At 38.3% G+C, this 18,342-nt stretch overlaps 1 protein-coding gene across 1 annotated transcript in view; it reads right to left on the bottom strand.

Moving 5' to 3' along the window:
* Positions 1-18,342, bottom strand: part of PDS5A (PDS5 cohesin associated factor A) — a 1,179,407-nt gene that overhangs the window by 392,393 nt on the left and 768,672 nt on the right. The window contains exon 17 of the mRNA XM_053700274.1: positions 6,382-6,542. Within this exon, the coding sequence (XP_053556249.1) occupies positions 6,382-6,542 (161 nt within the window). The remainder of the gene's footprint in view (positions 1-6,381; positions 6,543-18,342) is intronic.

The raw sequence follows: 18,342 nt of genomic DNA, 5'->3' as shown, positions 1-18,342 counted from the left end.
TTAAAGATATTAATTGAGATATCTTTGTGTAATCCCTGCACCATTGGTTCAGCATACAGAGCTGAAGAGGTCGCATGTGAAAACGAGCAAAGGGGATCGCGTCCGATGCAGCAGTCATAAGACCTAGAATTTCCATGCATAAGGCTACCGAAGGGAATGATTGTGACTGAAGGTTTCGACAAGCTGATATCAATTTTAGACGTCTCTTGTCTGTCAAAGATAGAGTCATGGACACTGAATCTATCTGGAAACCCAAAAAGGTTACCCTTGTCTGAGGAATCAATGAACTTTTTAGTAAATTGATCCTCCAACCATGATCTTGAAGAAACAACACAAGTCGATTCGTATGAGATTCTGCTAAATGTAAAGACTGAGCAAGTACCAAGATATCGTCCAAATAAGGAAATACCACAATACCCTGTTCTCTAATTACAGACAGAAGGGCACCGAGAACCTTTGTAAAAATTTTTGGAGCTGTTGCTAGACCAAACGGTAGAGCCACAAACTGGTAATGCGTGTCTAGGAAAGAGAATCTCAGAAACTGAAAGTGATCTGGATATGCATCCTGTAAATCTATTGTAGACATATAATGCCCTTGCTGAACAAAAGGCAGGATAGTCCTTATAGTTACCATTTTGAATGTTGGTATCCTTACATAACGATTCAATATCTTTAGATCCAGAACTGGTCTGAAGGAATTCTCCTTCTTTGGTACAATGAAGAGATTTGAATAAAACCCCAGCCCCCGTTCCAGAACTGGAACTGGCATAATTACTCCAGCCAACTCTAGATCTGAAACACATTTCAGAAATGCTTGAGCCTTCGCTGGATTTACTGGGACACTGGAAAGAAAAAATCTCTTTGCAGGTGGTCTTATTTTGAAGCCAATTCTGTACCCTTCTGAAACAATGTTCTGAATCCAAAGATTGTGAACAGATTTGATCCAAATTTCTTTGAAAAAAAGTAATCTGCCCCCTACCAGCTGAGCTGGAATGAGGGCCGCACCTTCATGTGGACTTAGAAGCTGGCTTTGATTTTCTAGAAGGCTTGGATTTATTCCAGACTGGAGATGGTTTCCAAACTGATACCGCTCCTGAGGATGAAGGATCAGGTTTCTGTTCCTTGTTGTGACGAAAGTAACGAAAACGATTATTAGACCTGAATTTACCTTTAGATTTTTTATCCTGTGGTAAAAAAGTTCCTTTCCCTCCAGTAACAGTTGAAATAATAGAATCCAACTGAGAACCAAATAATTTATTACCCTGGAAAGAAAGGGAAAGCAGAGTAGACTTAGAAGACATTTCAGCATTCCAAGTTTTAAGCCATAAAGCTCTTCTAGCTAAAATAGCTAGAGACATATACCTGACATCAACCCTAATGATATCAAAGATGGCATCACAAATAAAATTATTAGCATGTTGAAGAAGAATAATAATGCTATGAGAATTATGATCTGTGACTTGTTGCGCTAAAGCTTCCAACCAAAAAGTTGAAGCTGCAGCAACATCCGCCAAAGATATAGCAGGTCTAAGAAGATTACCTGAACACAAATAGGCTTTTCTTAGAAAGGATTCAATTTTCCTATCTAAAGGATCCTTAAAGGAAGTACCATCTGCCGTAGGAATCGTAGTACGCTTAGCAAGAGTAGACAGCCCCATCAACCTTAGGGATTTTGTCCCAAAACTCTAATCTGTCAGATGGCACAGGATATAATTGCTTAAAACGTTTAGAGGGAGTGAATGAATTACCCAAATTATTCCATTCCCTGGAAATTACTTCAGAAATAGCACTAGGAACAGGAAAAACTTCTGGAATAACTACAGGAGATTTAAAAACCTTACCTAAACGTTTAGATTTAGTATCAAGAGGACCAGAATCCTCTATTTCTAAAGCAATTAGAACTTCTTTAAGTAAAGAACGAATAAATTCCATTTTAAATAAATATGAAGATTTATCAGCATCAACCTCTGAGACAGAATCCTCTGAACCAGAAGAACCATTATCAGAATGATGATGTTCATTTAAAAATTCATCTGAACAATGAGAAGTTTTAAAAGATTTTTTATGTTTACTAGAAGGAGGAATAACCGACAAAGCCTTCTTAATGGATTCAGAAACAAAATCTCTTCTGTTATCAGGAACACTCTGAGTATTAGATGTTGACGGAACAGCAACAGGTAATGGAACTTTACTAAAGGAAATTTTATCTGCATTAACAAGTTTGTCATGACATTCAATACAAACAACAGCTGGAGGAACAGATACCAAAAGTTTACAGCAGATACACTTAGCTTTGGTAGCTCCAGCACCAGGCAGCGATTTTCCTGAAGTATCTTCTGACTCAGTTGCAACGTGGGACATCTTGCAATATGTAAGAGAAAAAACAACATATAAAGCAAAATTGATCAAATTCCTTAAATGACAGTTTCAGGAATGGGAAAAAATGCCAGTGAACAAGCTTCTAGCAACCAGAAGCAATAAATAATGAGACTTAAATAATGTGGAGACAAAAGTGACGCCCATATTTTTTTAGCGCCAAATAAGACGCCCACATTATTTGGCGCCTAAATGCTTTTGGCGCCAAAAATGACGCCACATCCGGAACGCCGACACTTTTGACGCAAAAAACGTCAAAAAAAAAAAAAATTACGCAACTTCCAGCGACACGTATGACGCCGGAAACAGAAAAAAATTTTGCGCCAAAAAAGTCTGCGCCAAGAATGACGCAATAAAATGAAGCATTTTCAGCCCCCGCGAGCCTAACAGCCCACAGGGAAAAGTCAAATTTTTAAGGTAAGAAAAAATGATTGAATCAAATGCATTATCCCAAATATGAAACTGACTGTCAAGGCAAATAAATGTTTGAATACATATATTTAGAACTTTATTAAAAAAGTGCCCAACCATAGCTTAGAGTGTCACAGAAAATAAGACTTATTTACCCCAGCACACTCATCTACATGTTGTAGAAAGCCAAACCAGTACTGAAACGAAAATCAGCAGAGGTAATGGTATATATATATAAGAGTATATCGTCGATCTGAAAAGGGAGGTAAGAGATGAATCTCTACGACCGATAACAGAGAACCTATGAAATAGACCCCGTAGAAGGAGATCACTGCATTCAAATAGGCAATACTCTCCTCACATCCCTCTGACATTCACTGCACGCTAAGAGGAAAACCGGGCTCCAACCTGCTGCGGAGCGCATATCAACATAGAATCTAGCACAAACTTACTTCACCACCTCCATAGGAGGCAAAGTTTGTAAAACTGATTTGTGGGTGTGGTGAGGGATGTATTTGTAGGCATTTTGAGGTTTGGGAAACTTTGCCCCTCCTGGTAGGAATATATATCCCATACGTCACTAGCTCATGGACTCTTGCTAATTACATGAAAGAAATATATATATATATATATATATATATATATATATATATATATTGTATTAAAATCTTATAATCAGATTTGTATAATTCAATTAAATTTTGTGATATTTCAAAAACATAATACAATTTTAAGATATTCAATTTAAGCTATGAATGCCGTTATTTAAAATTCATACTTTTTGAACTCAAATTATGTCAGGAGAAATTCAGATAGAAATGTATATACAATCTAATACATACACACAATATAAATAAATATATATATATATATATATATATATACATATATACACACACACACACACACACAAAACAGAGAGAGTGCACTCGCCAGGACTTTATAGAAATTTATTTCCTAAGATGTGAACGTTTTCGGGGGATTAGCCCCTTCCTCAGACATACAAAAATCAAATTTGATTTCTGTATGTCTGAGGAAGGGGCTAATCCCTCGAAAACGTTCACATCTTAGGAAATACATTACTATAAAGTCCTGAAAAGTGCACTCTCACTGTTTTGCTTATTCTACACTTTCTATTGCACCCCGGGCAATTGTGTGTAGGGAACACACCTCGCGGGACGGAGGTCCCTCAGAGGTGGACGGCTCAGTTGTACTAAATATCATTCTTTTTAGATATTGCAATTTTATCAAAGCATGTGGAACAGAGTTGAGCAGGCGGATCAACCGGAACCTCCTCACAGTAGGCAGTTATTAGGTTTAATTAAAGAGGGAGAACCCTTTAACATATCAGAGTCCTCCATAGCTTGCTCCTTTATTGCGGACTAGAAATAAATTGACACCTTTATATCCCAATGGACGGGGCACTCACCACCTCCTATGACCCGGACCACAGAGAAACCGCTTTGTCTCCTATAACCGCCGGTCAAGAAGAGGAAGTAAAAGAGGCCACACCCGGTCACATGGAATGCCATGCAGGACCGTCCCTGCACTAGAGTGAAAACGCTCTAAAAAAAAAAAAAAAAAGGCCTGCAACAATCTCTCGCAAAGAAACTGACTGTTCACACACTGACAGAGCCTCATCTCACACATGTCGCATTATTAAACACAATAAATAATATCATGCACAAATCCCCCCCTGTTCAATAACCCCCTTTCCGAGGGTATTACCATTGATTCTATAAAGATAAAAGGAGACAAACTGTGACCCTGTTTTCTTACATTATCATATGTGTATAAATGAAACGATCTTACCAGAATCTATGCCGTGGAACAGGAACAAGGTCTTTCAAGTGTGACAGGGTAGTAGCATCGCTCCTGACATGGACTTGAGAGCAGAAAAGCAGGCAGCGAAACTCTTCAACGCTGATTGCTTATGGAGCTGTTAATCTGAGTCGGGATGGTTTCGCAGAAAGACTCTCCCTTCATCTCCGGACTAACTTTCATCCATGCTCTCACTGAGAGGCTGATAGGACTAAAACTACAGCCCCATTCCGAAGAGTACTACCCTCCATAAGACACTACTCCAAATCTTCTGACACTTCTCTGCCAACCTCTTGTGACGAGAGGCAAAGAATGACTGGGTAACGAGGGGAGTGGGGGAGGTATTTAAGCCTTTGGATGGGGTGTCTTTGCCGCCTCCTAGTGGCCAGGTTTTTAATTCCCACAAGTTATGAATGAAGCAGTGGACTCTCCTCCCATTAAGATAGAAATAGGCTTTATTCCCTCAAGCGTTAACACGCTAAAAAAAAAAACTGCCCCAAAGAAAAGATTTCAGAATCTTTACACCTCAGATAGTCTGAGGTGCCCTACCGCAATTCTAGAGGATTCACAATTCATTGGAAGCACAGGGACTGCTTGCAAGCGATTTCTCTTTCCAACCGCCGACACAGAAAAACAACAATTAAGTGATGCCACTTCGCTCCGAGTCGGAAGAGTGGAAAATCAGATGACCGGCAAACAGGAACTGCGCAGCAACTAAAAGTGCACGTTCCCTGCTGAGTAAAGGAGAAATAAAAGCCGTTTACAGCTCCCGGTCCAATATATAAGAAAACCTTAAAAAAAAAGTGTTCCACTGTAAATCCTACTCACAACGTGCCCCAAATAAAACTTGCCACACTACAAAGTGAACAAATAAGAGCCACAGAGAAAAAACTTCCCCCAGCCTCTACATACGTACATATGTGCCTGCCCACTGTCTCAGCAAATCCTATGCATAAAGGATTATCCTGTCCCAATATTCTGCAGAGTTAACTATTTTCCTGAAGTGCAAGTTTCCAAACACCTAGAAGACAAAAGCACTTACCTGCAATCTAGCTGTTCAGCAGGTAGACAGCTCACCAGGCGTGAAAGGACACATACTCCATACAGAGACCTGTGGAAAAAGAAATAACAGAGTAACCAACTCTGTCTTTCTGTGACTAGGGCAGCAAATAGGTTAACTGCTTAAAATCCACCACTATTCTTACTCAAGAGATTGACGTGGACACAGCTAAACCCAAATCCTTGCTTGCAGGGAAAAGTACCCAAAAAAAAATCTTCAGAAAGAAGCTTCACCTCCTCCATTGACAGAGGCAAAGAGAATGACTGGGGCTTATGGGTAAGGGACACTTAACAGTTTTGCTGTGGTGCTCTTTGCCTCCTCCTGCTGACCAGAAGTGAATATCCCACTAGTAATTTGAATAACGTTGTGGACTCTCCATGTCTTAGGAAAGAAATCACAATTTTTGTTACATTTGCGTGGAGGATTGTTGCTAAATGTAGAATTAGAATGCTATAAAAAGACTTTGAAAGTGTTTTAAAGCAACAAGCACAAAAAACAAAATGGCTTTGGCAGAGGTTGGAGTAAACTCTGGAGCAAAAGGGTTAAACAATCTCTGTTGTCTTAAATAGGTTATATTAACTATTGAAGAATAACTACTCAGTTGTAAATTCAAAGTATGTCAAGATGACTGAAAACTAGCAGGGAATGGAATTTTATGGGACAACAGCAATTAAAGAAGTGAATACCTTAATGGAAAAAGTAAAAATACTTACGATCGAATTTGTTGTAAGTCCGTTTCTATTTTGTGCCCTGTATTTCTAAAGATCTGAATAGCTGCTTCAGCCACTTTGTCATCTTCAATACGAAGGCACTGAAGAAAAGATTCGTAAGTTTCGGCAGAGTGAAATGAGGTTGGATGTGTGAAAGACAGTACCTGTCAGAAAAAAAGAAAATGCAAAACTAAAACACATAGCATATTGGTGACTTAAACAATAAAAATGCTTTGGTTACAATTAGGAGTGTCTAGCAGAGAGAACCAGCTAGTAAAAAAACAAAAACAAAAATATAGCTGCAAGCAGCAATAGAGGTGGCCAATCGCATCACCTTTGCAATGGCATACAAGCAGCTAAGTCACACTATAATGCTGTAAAGCAAGTTTTTACAGTTCTAACACATGCAGTTGGTAAAAAAAACAAATTTTTGACATTTTTGCGTTTTTCAAGATGGCTGCAACAGCATATGACAAATACTTTCAATATGAACAGATGTAACTCTAGGTCACAATATATAGTTATACAGCATATTTCACAGCTTTAACATAAGTGGTTGCAAAGTAAAGACGTTTTCTATTTTTTTGCGTTTTTCAAGATGGCTGCCATACCATATGACCAATACTTTCAACATGAACAGATGTAAAATTCTATATTTCACAGCTTTAACATAAGCGGTTGCAAAGAAAACACTTTGTCGAAATTTTCACGTAAACCAATATGGCTGTCACAGCTTGTGACCAGTTAGGCCAAAAATAGCAAAAGCACTACACAGATAAAAAAGGAATGCTCAGTTTAATGTATGATTAGATAGATAATTAACATTATTTGGTGTCTATATATTTCTCTATATGTATATATTAATATACAGACATATACTTTTAATTATGTACAAACATATCATTTATATGGGTATATATATATATATATATATATATATATATATATATATATATATATATATATACACCTTATGAGCTTGAGTGCTTGTGCATAGAAACATACAAGTTACAAATATAGTCTGAACCCATAGAAGGGTAGGGACTAGAAGAATGCACTTCTGTAGCACTTCAGTTCCTGAAAAGAGAGTTATAGATTGGAATGAATACTTCAATAATTACCAATCAAAGCCAGTGGGTTGATGAAAAGAATTAAAACATAACTTTTATTAGAACTAAAGTAAAAAATATAATGTGACTGTGTGCACTTTAAAAACACATAACTCGACACATAGCAGGAATGGCTTTAAATTACTTGGGAGTAAATTGCTTGGGACCTGCAGTACTGCAGTGATATACTAGTATAAGTAGATCAGATTATGTATGTCCTTGTATCCATCAGAATAGCGCATCTGCAAGGGATTCAAATTTCCTCATGCTATTGAAGTTATATAAAATTGAGAGACCATATATAAATTATATATGGTAGGATAGGAAATTATAGGGAAAGTTATATCTAGATGCAGATATTAATTTCTATCTCATATTAATTTTCTCTTGGATGTTAAAACTATCCCACCATAGTGGTAGTTATTGGTATGTGAACTTATTTCTCAGAAAAGTAATTTTAAATATCATAGTAAATTACACTTATCTAGGATAGTGCCATAGGAGGTGAGCTTCTCTAAATATGAGCTGTTTACTTCTTTCATCGAAATTATAAGTTCTAAAACCTGATTGGTCTCAATTCTTATTCCTTGTCATTCATGTTATAGTTATATTATTTCAACACATATAAAATGAATAATACATATCTACTATTCCATTTAGTTGTTTACTGGATTAAATTGTTGTATAACATGATGCGGTGCTTGGTGTACTTTGCAACAACTTATCTTGAAAGGATAAGAGTTGTATTTTAATCAATAATAATATTTCTTATTTCATGGATTATAAACTCCAGTAACAATAATCTAAGTTCTCACTGATGGATGGTTACTCTTATGGCTAAGAGAATTATAGTTAGTGGCATATGTTGTTGTGCTGGATTATTTTGCTGCTATATCTAATAGCCTTATACATCAATTTGATTGCTACTGATACGTCTGTAATCATTCACAAATTACATATATTGATGCACAGCTTTAGGTTGCCAATGTCACTGTTTATGCTAAGATATTGCAGGTATAATAATTGATATGGCTTATGAGAGACACGTTCTCGGCTGTCAAGTTTACTTAACCCTGCTACCTAGCCTCTACAGTGTACGGTATTCGTTTGGAGTGTGAAAGATGTACTGTTGTAGGTGTTTGACCCACTATTGTTCTCCAAATTTCGTATCACAGTACTTATAATAGCTGATACTTTACATATAAATTTTTTGATGCTTTTTTTTATTATAATTCTTAACAGCCCACACACATCCACATATGTCTGCACCTGGCCGTTTAAAATTATCAACTATGTGAGACACACACACGGCTATAAAGTATACTTCTCCCCAATAATGGCCTCTAATATATACGGCGTTCAGTTTTGGTATAGGGGATGTAATGTTATAGGTATTTTTCCCACTATTTGGCTCCAAATTGCATATCGCAATATTTTTAAATAAAAGATGTTATAATAAATAACTTTCCCGTGTTTCCCTATTAGTAATTTCTAACAGTCCACACACAAACACACATATTGACAGTGGCATATGTCGAGGGCGAGTTATCTGATAAAGTGTAACAGCCATAACGGCTAGTCGCTCATTTTGGCTGCTTTAGCCTTGACAGTAGCTAAATAACTTCGTATAACTGACAAATTAAAACAGCTAGTTACAGGCATGTGTGTTTGTGTGTGGACTGTTAGAAATTACTAATAGAGCACGGGAAAGTTATTTATTATAACATCTTTTATTTAAAAATATTGCAATATGCAATTTGGAGCCAAATAGTGGGAAAAATACCTATAACAGTACATCCCCTATACCAAAACTGAACGCAGTATATATTAGAGGCCAGCTATTGGGGAGAAGTATACTTTATAGCCGTGTGTGTGTCTCACATAGTTGATAATTTAAACGGCCAGGTGCAGACATATGTGGATGTGTGTGGGCTGTTAAGAATTATAATAAAAAAAGCATCAAAAAATGTATATGTAAAGTATCAGCTATTATAAGTACTGTGATACGAAATTTGGAGAACAATAGTGGGTCAAACACCTACAACAGTACATCTTTCACACTCCAAACGAATACCGTACACTGAAGAGGCTAGGTAGCAGGGTTAAGTAAACTTGACAGCCGAGAACGTGTCTCTCATAAGCCATATCAATTATTATACCTGCAATATCTTAGCATAAACAGTGACATTGGCAACCTAAAGCTGTGCATCAATATATGTAATTTGTGAATGATTACAGACGTATCAGTAGCAATCAAATCGATGTATAAGGCTATTAGATATAGCAGCAAAATAATCCAGCACGACAACATATGCCACTAACTATAATTCTCTTAGCCATAAGAGTAACCATCCATCAGTGAGAACTTAGATTATTGTTACTGGAGTTTATAATCAATGAAATAAGAAATATTATTATTGATTAAAATACAACTCTTATCCTTTCAAGATAAGTTGTTGCAAAGTACACCAAGCACCGCATCATGTTATACAACAATTTAATCCAGTAAACAACTAAATGGAATAGTAGATATGTATTATTCATTTTATATGTGTTGAAATAGTATAACTATAACATGAATGACAAGGAATAAGAATTGAGACCAATCAGGTTTTAGAACTTATAATTTCGATGAAAGAAGTGAACAGCTCATATTTAGAGAAGCTCACCTCCTATGGCACTATCCTAGATAAGTAATTTACTATGATATTTAAAATTACTTTTCTGAGAAATAAGTTCACATACCAATAACTACCACTATGGTGGGATAGTTTTAACATCCAAGAGAAAATGAATATGAGATAGAAATTAATATCTGCATCTAGATATAACTTTCCCTATAATTTCCTATCCTACCATATATAATTTATATATGGTCTCTCAATTTTATATAACTTCAATGGCATGAGGAAATTTGAATCCCTTGCAGATGCGCTATTCTGATGGATACAAGGACATACATAATCTGATCTACTTATTATATCTATACTAGTATATCAGTGCAGTACTGCAGGTCCCAAGCAATTTACTCCCAAGTAATTTAAAGCCATTCCTGCTATGTGTCGAGTTGTTATGTGTTTTTAAAGTGCACACAGTCACATATTATATTTTTTACTTTAATTCTAATAAAAGTTATGTTTTAATTCTTTTCATCAACCCACTGGCTTTGATTGGTAATTATTGAAGTTTTCATTCCAATCTATAACTCTCTTTTCAGGAACTAAAGTGCTACAGAAGTGCATTCTTCTAGTCCCTACCCTTCTATGGGTTCAGACTATATTTGTAACAGTTTGTGACCAATTCCTTCAATATGAAAAACTGACTCTAGGTCACAATATAAGCTAATTCAGCAAGTTTCACAGTTCTAACATAAGTGATTGTGGAGAAAATAGATTTTCAAAATTTTCATGCAAAACAAGATGGCTGCCAAATCATGTGATATAGAGCCTCCATATTATGCACAATAGTGCTTACCATAGATGTTAACATGGCAAAAATAAAGCACTTTTGTCAAATGTTTTTTGTTTTATTATTAATTTAAAAATATCGTTAAGCGTTTTAGAACAATTCAAAATGACTGCCAAACCACAGGACCGATTGACTTCTCTCTAACAAAGCTGAATATTGGTCATAAGATAACTCTATAAACTAAATTTCACACCTGTGTCATAAGCGGTTTCGGAGAAGATTTTATTAGTTTTTAAAAACAGCGCATACGAAACAAAATGGCCGCAAAGCTATGCAATGTATGGCTTTCAAATTGCACATACTTATGCTCACTAAAGACCTGTACAATTTGCAGAAGTTTTATGAAAATTTAGAATTTTTTTATTTCACGAAGGCGACTGTGCAGTGTGAATTTTAACTGCAATATTGTCTTTGATGGTTATGACTGTGTAATCATGTGTCTATTAGACTGTAATATTGTTAAATATTGTAAAACTAATGTATAAAATGCAAATTTAAGCAATTAAATGTCGATAAAAAGGTTAATGTCTCACAGCAGCCATGTTGATTATAGAAAAACAAACTTGGTAGAGGACCTTGCAAGGAGTATCTATGCAAAATTCTGCTTTATTGCACTAAGCGGTTTAAGTGAAGATGCAAGTTGGCTGCTACATCATGTGACCAAGGCACTTCTGTTGAACAATGGCAAATCTAGCAAGTTTCAAAGTTGTAACATAAGCAGTTCCAGAGCTGAAGATTTTTAAGCGTTTCTCGAAATTTGACACAAAAAACAAAATGGCTGCCTAACCATATGACCTATGAGTTCAATGTTGCATGAGATGTAGCATTGCAATAGGCTGTAACCAGCATACCTGATTTCAAGAGCTTTGCTTTAGCAGTTCAAAAGTTAAGGGCAATAGAAAAAGTGGCGGAAAAATAATAATAATCCTGACAATAACAATAGGTTTTGCCTGCAACTTTGTTGCTGGCCACCTAATGAATATCAAACTTTTCTTTTTACTAAAGTTAAAGGGACTTTTAACACTAAACAAATGTTAGATAGAATAATGCATTCAAAATGTATTTTAAGTACAATTAGTTGTTTAACCCCTTAGTGACCAGACCATTTTTCAATTGTCTTATCGTTAAGGACCAGGGCTTTTTTTTACATTTCTGCTGTGTTTGTGTTTAGCTGTAATTTTCCTCTTACGCATTTACGGTACCCACACATTATATACCGTTTTTCAAGCCATTAAATGGACTTTCTAAAGATACCATTTTTTTCATCATATCATAATTTACTATAAAAGAAAATCTAAAATATGATGAAAAAATTGAACCCCCCCCACACTTTTTCTAACTTTGACCACCAAAAGACATCCATCCAAAATAGTTTCTAGATTTTGTCTTGAGTTAAGAAAATGTTTACATGTTCTTTGCTTTTTTCAAGTTATAGGTCAAAAAGTACAAGTAGCATTTTGCTATTTCCAAACCATTTTTTTTTGACTGTCTGGAATCCCTGAATAACCCGTCACGTGTGTGTGTGTGTGTGTATATATATATGTATATATATATTTATTAGTAGACAACCCAAAGTTATTATCTAGGCCCATTTTGGTATAAATCATGCCACCATTTTGTTATTTACAAACAGTTTGTGCAATTTGGGCCCAAATGGTTGTAAATGCTTCTCTGGGATCCCCTTTGTTCAGATATAGCAGACATATGGCTTTGGCATTGCTTTTTGATAATTAGGACGCTAAATGCCGCTGTGCACCTCACTTGTATTATGCCCAGCAGTGAAGGGGTTAATTAGGTAGCTTGTAAGGTTAATTTCAGCCTCCCACCTGGAACATCCCAACCCCTGATCCCTCCTTGATACCTCTCAAACAGCTCTCTTCCATCCCCCACACCACAATGGTCACCCCCATCTTAAGTATTGGCAGAAAGTATAAAAAGTTTTTTTTTTTTTTTTTAAAATATATATACATTTTATATATTTTTTCTGCCGTGTAGGATCCCCACTTACCCCCCAAACATTTTTTTAAAAATTTCTGTAGTGTAGCTGCCCCTCCTCATACCCCTTCCACTCCCAGATCCCTTTCCTAACACGGATCCCCCTCTCCTTCCTGCTATGGTTCTGCTCTTTTGAGCCCCCCCCCTCATTTCCCTGTAACGTGGCATAGTGGTCCCACAAGCTCCTGCCCTCCTCCAGCGATGGGCCACCCACCTACCTCCCTTCTAACCCTCGCTGACCGATGCAGTGAGAGGGCCATCTGCATCGGGCTACTGCCAAAAGGGGTATTGCCCGATGCCTCAATATCGAGGCATCGTTGCAATACCCTGAGAGCGGCTGGAAGCGTACCTGGCATATCCTCTGTCGTTAAGGGGTTTATTATTGACAAAATAAGTAAAGTTTTAGTGCCTTTAGTGTCTAAAACAATGGGAGCTGCCATGTTTAACTTAGGTTACCTTATCTGCTGTGGCCAATTAGGGACAATTATAAATAGGGCACTAGATTGTACAGCCAGTGGCTGTGTGGAATAAAACAATATTTTTCACTTCCATTTCTAAAAGGAACTGAAAAGCACACAATTTCAGAATGGAATTGCAGGAAAAGGGGACAAAATAAATAATGAAAGAATATTTCAGAGTTGTTTTTATTTATATCACCATCTCAAAGTATTTAAAGTTCCCTTTAATAAAATAAAATGGAGGTATCCATTGTAGCAAGATAACTTGTAACTTAAAGGGACAGTCCAGTCCAAAAAAACCTTTCATGATTTAAATAGGGAATGTAATTTTAAACAACTTTCCAATATACTTATAACCACAATTTTGCTTTGTTCTCTTGGTATTCTTAGTTGAAAGCTAAACCTAGGAGGTTCAGATGCTAATTTCTTAGACCTTGAAGACCGCATCTAATCTGAATGCATTTTAACCACTAGAGGGCATTAGTTCATGTGTTTCATATAGATAACATTGAGCTCATGCATGTGAAGTTACCCTGGAGTGAGCACAGATTGGCTAAAATGCAAGTCTGTCAAAATAACTAAAAACAGAATTTATGTTTACCTGATAAATTTCTTTCTCCTACGGTGTATCCGGTCCACGGCTTCATCCTTATTTGTGGGATATTCTCAATCCCTACAGGAAGTGGCAAAGTGAGCACACAGCAAAGCTGTCCATATAGCTCCCCTCAGGCTCCGCCCCCCCAGTCATTCGACCGACGGTTAGGAGAAAAAGGAGAACCATAGGGTGCAGTGGTGACTGTAGTTTATAAAAATAAATTTAAACCTGACTAAAATGCCAGGGTGGGCCGTGGACCGGATACACCGTAGGAGAAAGAAATTTATCAGGTAAACATGAATTCTGTTTTCTCCTACATTGGTGTATCCGGTCCACGGCTTCATCCTTACTTGTGGGAACCAATACCAAAGCTTTAGGACACGGATGAAGGGAGGGAACAAGTCAGGTAACCTAAACGGAAGGCACCACTGCTTGCAAAACCTTTCTCCCAAAAATAGCCTCTGAAGAAGCAAAAGTATCGAATTTGTAAAATTTGGCAAATGTATGCAGTGAAGACCAAGTCGCTGCCTTACAGATCTGTTCAACAGAAGCCTCATTCTTGAAAGCCCAAGTGGAAGCCACAGCTCTAGTAGAGTGAGCTGTAATTCGTTCAGGAGGCTGCCTTCCAGCAGTCTCATAAGCCAACCGGATGATGCTTTTCAGCCAGAAAGACAGAGAGGTCGCAGTCGCCTTTTGACCTCTCCTCTTACCAGAATAGACGACAAACAAGGACGAAGTTTGTCTGAAATCTTTAGTTGCTTTTAGGAAAAACTTCAAAGCACGAACCACATCGAGATTGTGTAACAGACGTTCCTTGTTAGAAGCTGGGTTAGGACACAGAGAAGGAACAACTATTTCCTGGTTAATATTCTTATTGGAAACCACTTTTGGAAGAAAACCAGGTTTGGTACGTAAAACGACCTTATCTGTATGAAACACCAGATAGGGTGAATTACACTGCAAAGCAGACAATTCAGAAACTCTTCTAGCGGAAGAGATAGCAACCAAAAACAAAACTTTCCAAGATAGTAACTTAATATCTGTGGAATGTAGAGGTTCAAACGGAACCCCCTGAAGAACTGAAAGAACTAGATTTAGACTCCATGGAGGAGCCACAGGTCTGTAGATAGGCTTGATTCTGACTAAAGCCTGCACAAACTCCTGAACATCTGGCATTGCTGCCAGATGTTTGTGTAACAAAACAGACAGAGCTGATATCTGTCCTTTTAAGGAACTAGCTGACAAACCTTTCTCCAATCCTTCTTGGAGAAAAGCTAAAATCCTTGGAATCCTAATCTTACTCCATGAGTAACCCTTGGATTCGCACCAACAAAGATATTTCCGCCATATCTTATGGTAAATTTTCCTAGTGAATGATTGATGTACGCTACAGTCGTCATGTTGTCCGACTGAAATCTGATAAATCTGGCCTCTGCTAGTTGAGGCCATGCCTGGAGAGAATTGAATATCGCTCTCAATTCCAATATGTTTATCAGGAGAAGAGATTCTTCCCGAGACCATCGACCCTGAGCCTTCAGGGACTCCCAGCCCAAAAGACTGGCGTCGGTCCTGACGATGATCCACTCCGGTCTGCAGGAACTCATTCCCTGAGACAGGTGATCTAGAGACAGCCACCAGAGGAGTGAGAGTCTGGTTTTCTGGTCCATTTGAATCTGGGGAGACAAGTCTGCATAATCCCCATTCCACTGTTTGAGCATGCACAGTTGCAATAGTCTTAAATGAATTCGAGCAAAAGGAACCACGTCCATTGCCGCAACCATTAGTCCTATTACCTCCATGCACTGAGCTATGGAGGGCTGAGGAATGGATTGAAGAACTCGACAAGCGTTCAGAAGCTTTAACTTCCTGACCTCTGTCAGAAAGATCTTCATTTCTACGGAGTCTATTATTGTTCCCAGAAAGGGAACCCTTGTGGACGGGGACAGGGAACTTTTTTCTATGTTCACCTTCCACCCGTGAGATCTGAGAAAGGCTAAAACAATGTCTGTATGAGCACTTGCTTTGGGAAGGGACGACGCTTGTATTAGAATGTCGTCTAGGTAAGGTGCTACTGCAATGCCCCTCGGCCTTAGCACCGCTAGAAGGGACCCTAGCACCTTTGTGAAAATTCTGGGAGCAGTGGCTAAACCAAACGGAAGAGCCACGACTGGTAATGTTTGTCCAGAAAGGCGAACCTCAGGAACTGATGGTGATCTTTGTGGATAGGAATATGCAGGTACGCATCCTTTAAGTCCACGGTAGTCATGTATTGACCCTCCTGGATCGTTGGTAAAATTGTCCGAATGGTTTCCATTTTGAATGATGGAACTTTGAGGAATTTGTTTAGGATTTTTAAGTCCAGAATTGGCCTGAAAGTTCCTTCTTTTTTGGGAACTACAAACAGGTTTGAGTAAAAACCCAGTCCTTGTTCCGCTGTTGGAACTGGGTGTATCACTCCCATCTTTAATAGGTCTTCTACGCAACGTAAGAATGCCCGTCTCTTTATCTGGTCTAAAGATAAGCGAGACATGTGGAACCTTCCCCTTGGAGGAAGGTCCTTGAACTCTAGAAGATACCCCTGAGAAACAATCTCTAGTGCCCAGGGGTCCGGAACATCTCTTGCCCAAGCCTGAGCAAAGAGAGAAAGTCTGCCCCCTACTAGATCCGGTCCCGGATCGGGGGCTACCCCTTCATGCTGTCTTGGTAGCAGCAGCAGGCTTCTTGGCCTGTTTGCCCTTGTTCCAGCCTTGCAATGGCTTCCTTGCTGGTTTGGGCTGGAATGCGTTACCCTCTTGCCTAGTGGCTGTAGAGGTGGAAGTCGGTCCGTTCCTGAAATTGCGAAAGGAACGAAAATTAGACTTATTTTTAGCCTTGAAAGGTCTATCCTGTGGAAGGGCATGGCCCTTTCCCCCAGTGATATCTGAAATAATTTCCTTCAACTCTGGCCCAAATAGGGTCTTACCCTTGAAAGGAATATTAAGTAATTTTGTTTTGGACGACACATCCGCCGACCAAGACTTTAACCAAAGCGCTCTGCGCGCCACAATTGCAAAACCAGAATTTTTCGCCGCTAATTTAGCTAACTGGAAAGCGGCGTCTGTAATGAAAGAATTAGCCAACTTCAGGGTCGTGAATTCTGTCCATGACTTCATCATAAGAAGTCTCCTTTAGGAGCGAGTTTTCTAGTTCCTCAAACCAAAATGCCTCTGCAGTGGTTACAGGAATAATGCAAGAAATTGGTTGAAGAAGAAAACCCTGTTGAACAAAGATTTTCTTAAGTAAACCTTCTAATTTTTTATCCATCGGATCTTTGAAAGCGCAACTGTCTTCTATTGGTATAGTCGTGCGCTTAGCTAGCGTTGAAACTGCCCCCTCTACCTTAGGGACCGTCTGCCATGCGTCCCTTCTAGGGTCAACAATTGGGAACATTTTCTTAAATATAGGAGGGGGAACAAAGGGTACACCTGGCTTCTCCCACTCCTTAGTCACGATATCCGCCACCCTCTTAGGTATTGGAAATGCATCAGTGTGTACTGGGACCTCTAAGAATTTGTCAATTTTACACAATTTTTCAGGGATCACCAAAGGATCACAATCATCAAGTGTAGCTAGGACCTCCTTAAGTAGGGCGCGGAGGTGTTCTAGCTTAAATTTAAATGCTATGGCATCAGGCTCTGCCTGCTGAGAAGCTTTCCCTGTGTCAGAAATTTCTCCCTCAGACAGGCCCTCCCTCACCGCCAAGTCAGATTGATGTGAGGGCACTACAGATAAATTATCCTCTGCGTCAGCTTGCTCAATTTCTGTGTTTAAAACTGAGCAATCACGCTTCCTAGGAAAAGCTGGCAGTTTGGATAAAAATGCTGAGAGAGAATTATCCATTACTGCCGCTAACTGTTGCATAGTAATCGCAATTGGTGCGTTAGATGTACTGGGCATCGCTTGTGCGGGCATAGCTGGTGTTGACACAGAAGGGGAGGATAGCGAGCTATCTTCACACCCTTCAGCTAAAGAATCATCTTGGGCTATATCTTTAAGTGTAATTGTACGGTCCTTAAGCTGTTTGGATGTTATAGCACATTTCACACATAAATTTAATGGGGGAACCACCTTGGCCTTTGAACATAGAGAACATAGGCTATCTGAAGGTTCAGACATGTTTAACAGACTTAAAAGTAACTTCAATGCAATAAAATTTATTTTTGACAAAAACGTTACTGTCTCTTTAAATAATAAAAGTGCACACTTTATTACTGAAACATCAAAAAACCATCAAAAACACATCCGATTTTTATGAAATTTTCACCAGTGTCATAATGCTTTGAAAAGGTTGCACACATAT

This window comes from Bombina bombina, chromosome 2 (assembly GCF_027579735.1).
Source record: "Bombina bombina isolate aBomBom1 chromosome 2, aBomBom1.pri, whole genome shotgun sequence".
Classification (NCBI taxonomy): Eukaryota; Metazoa; Chordata; class Amphibia; order Anura; family Bombinatoridae; genus Bombina; species Bombina bombina.
Note: the sequence above shows the minus strand (reverse complement) of the source record. Positions and strands in the feature narration are given on the sequence as shown.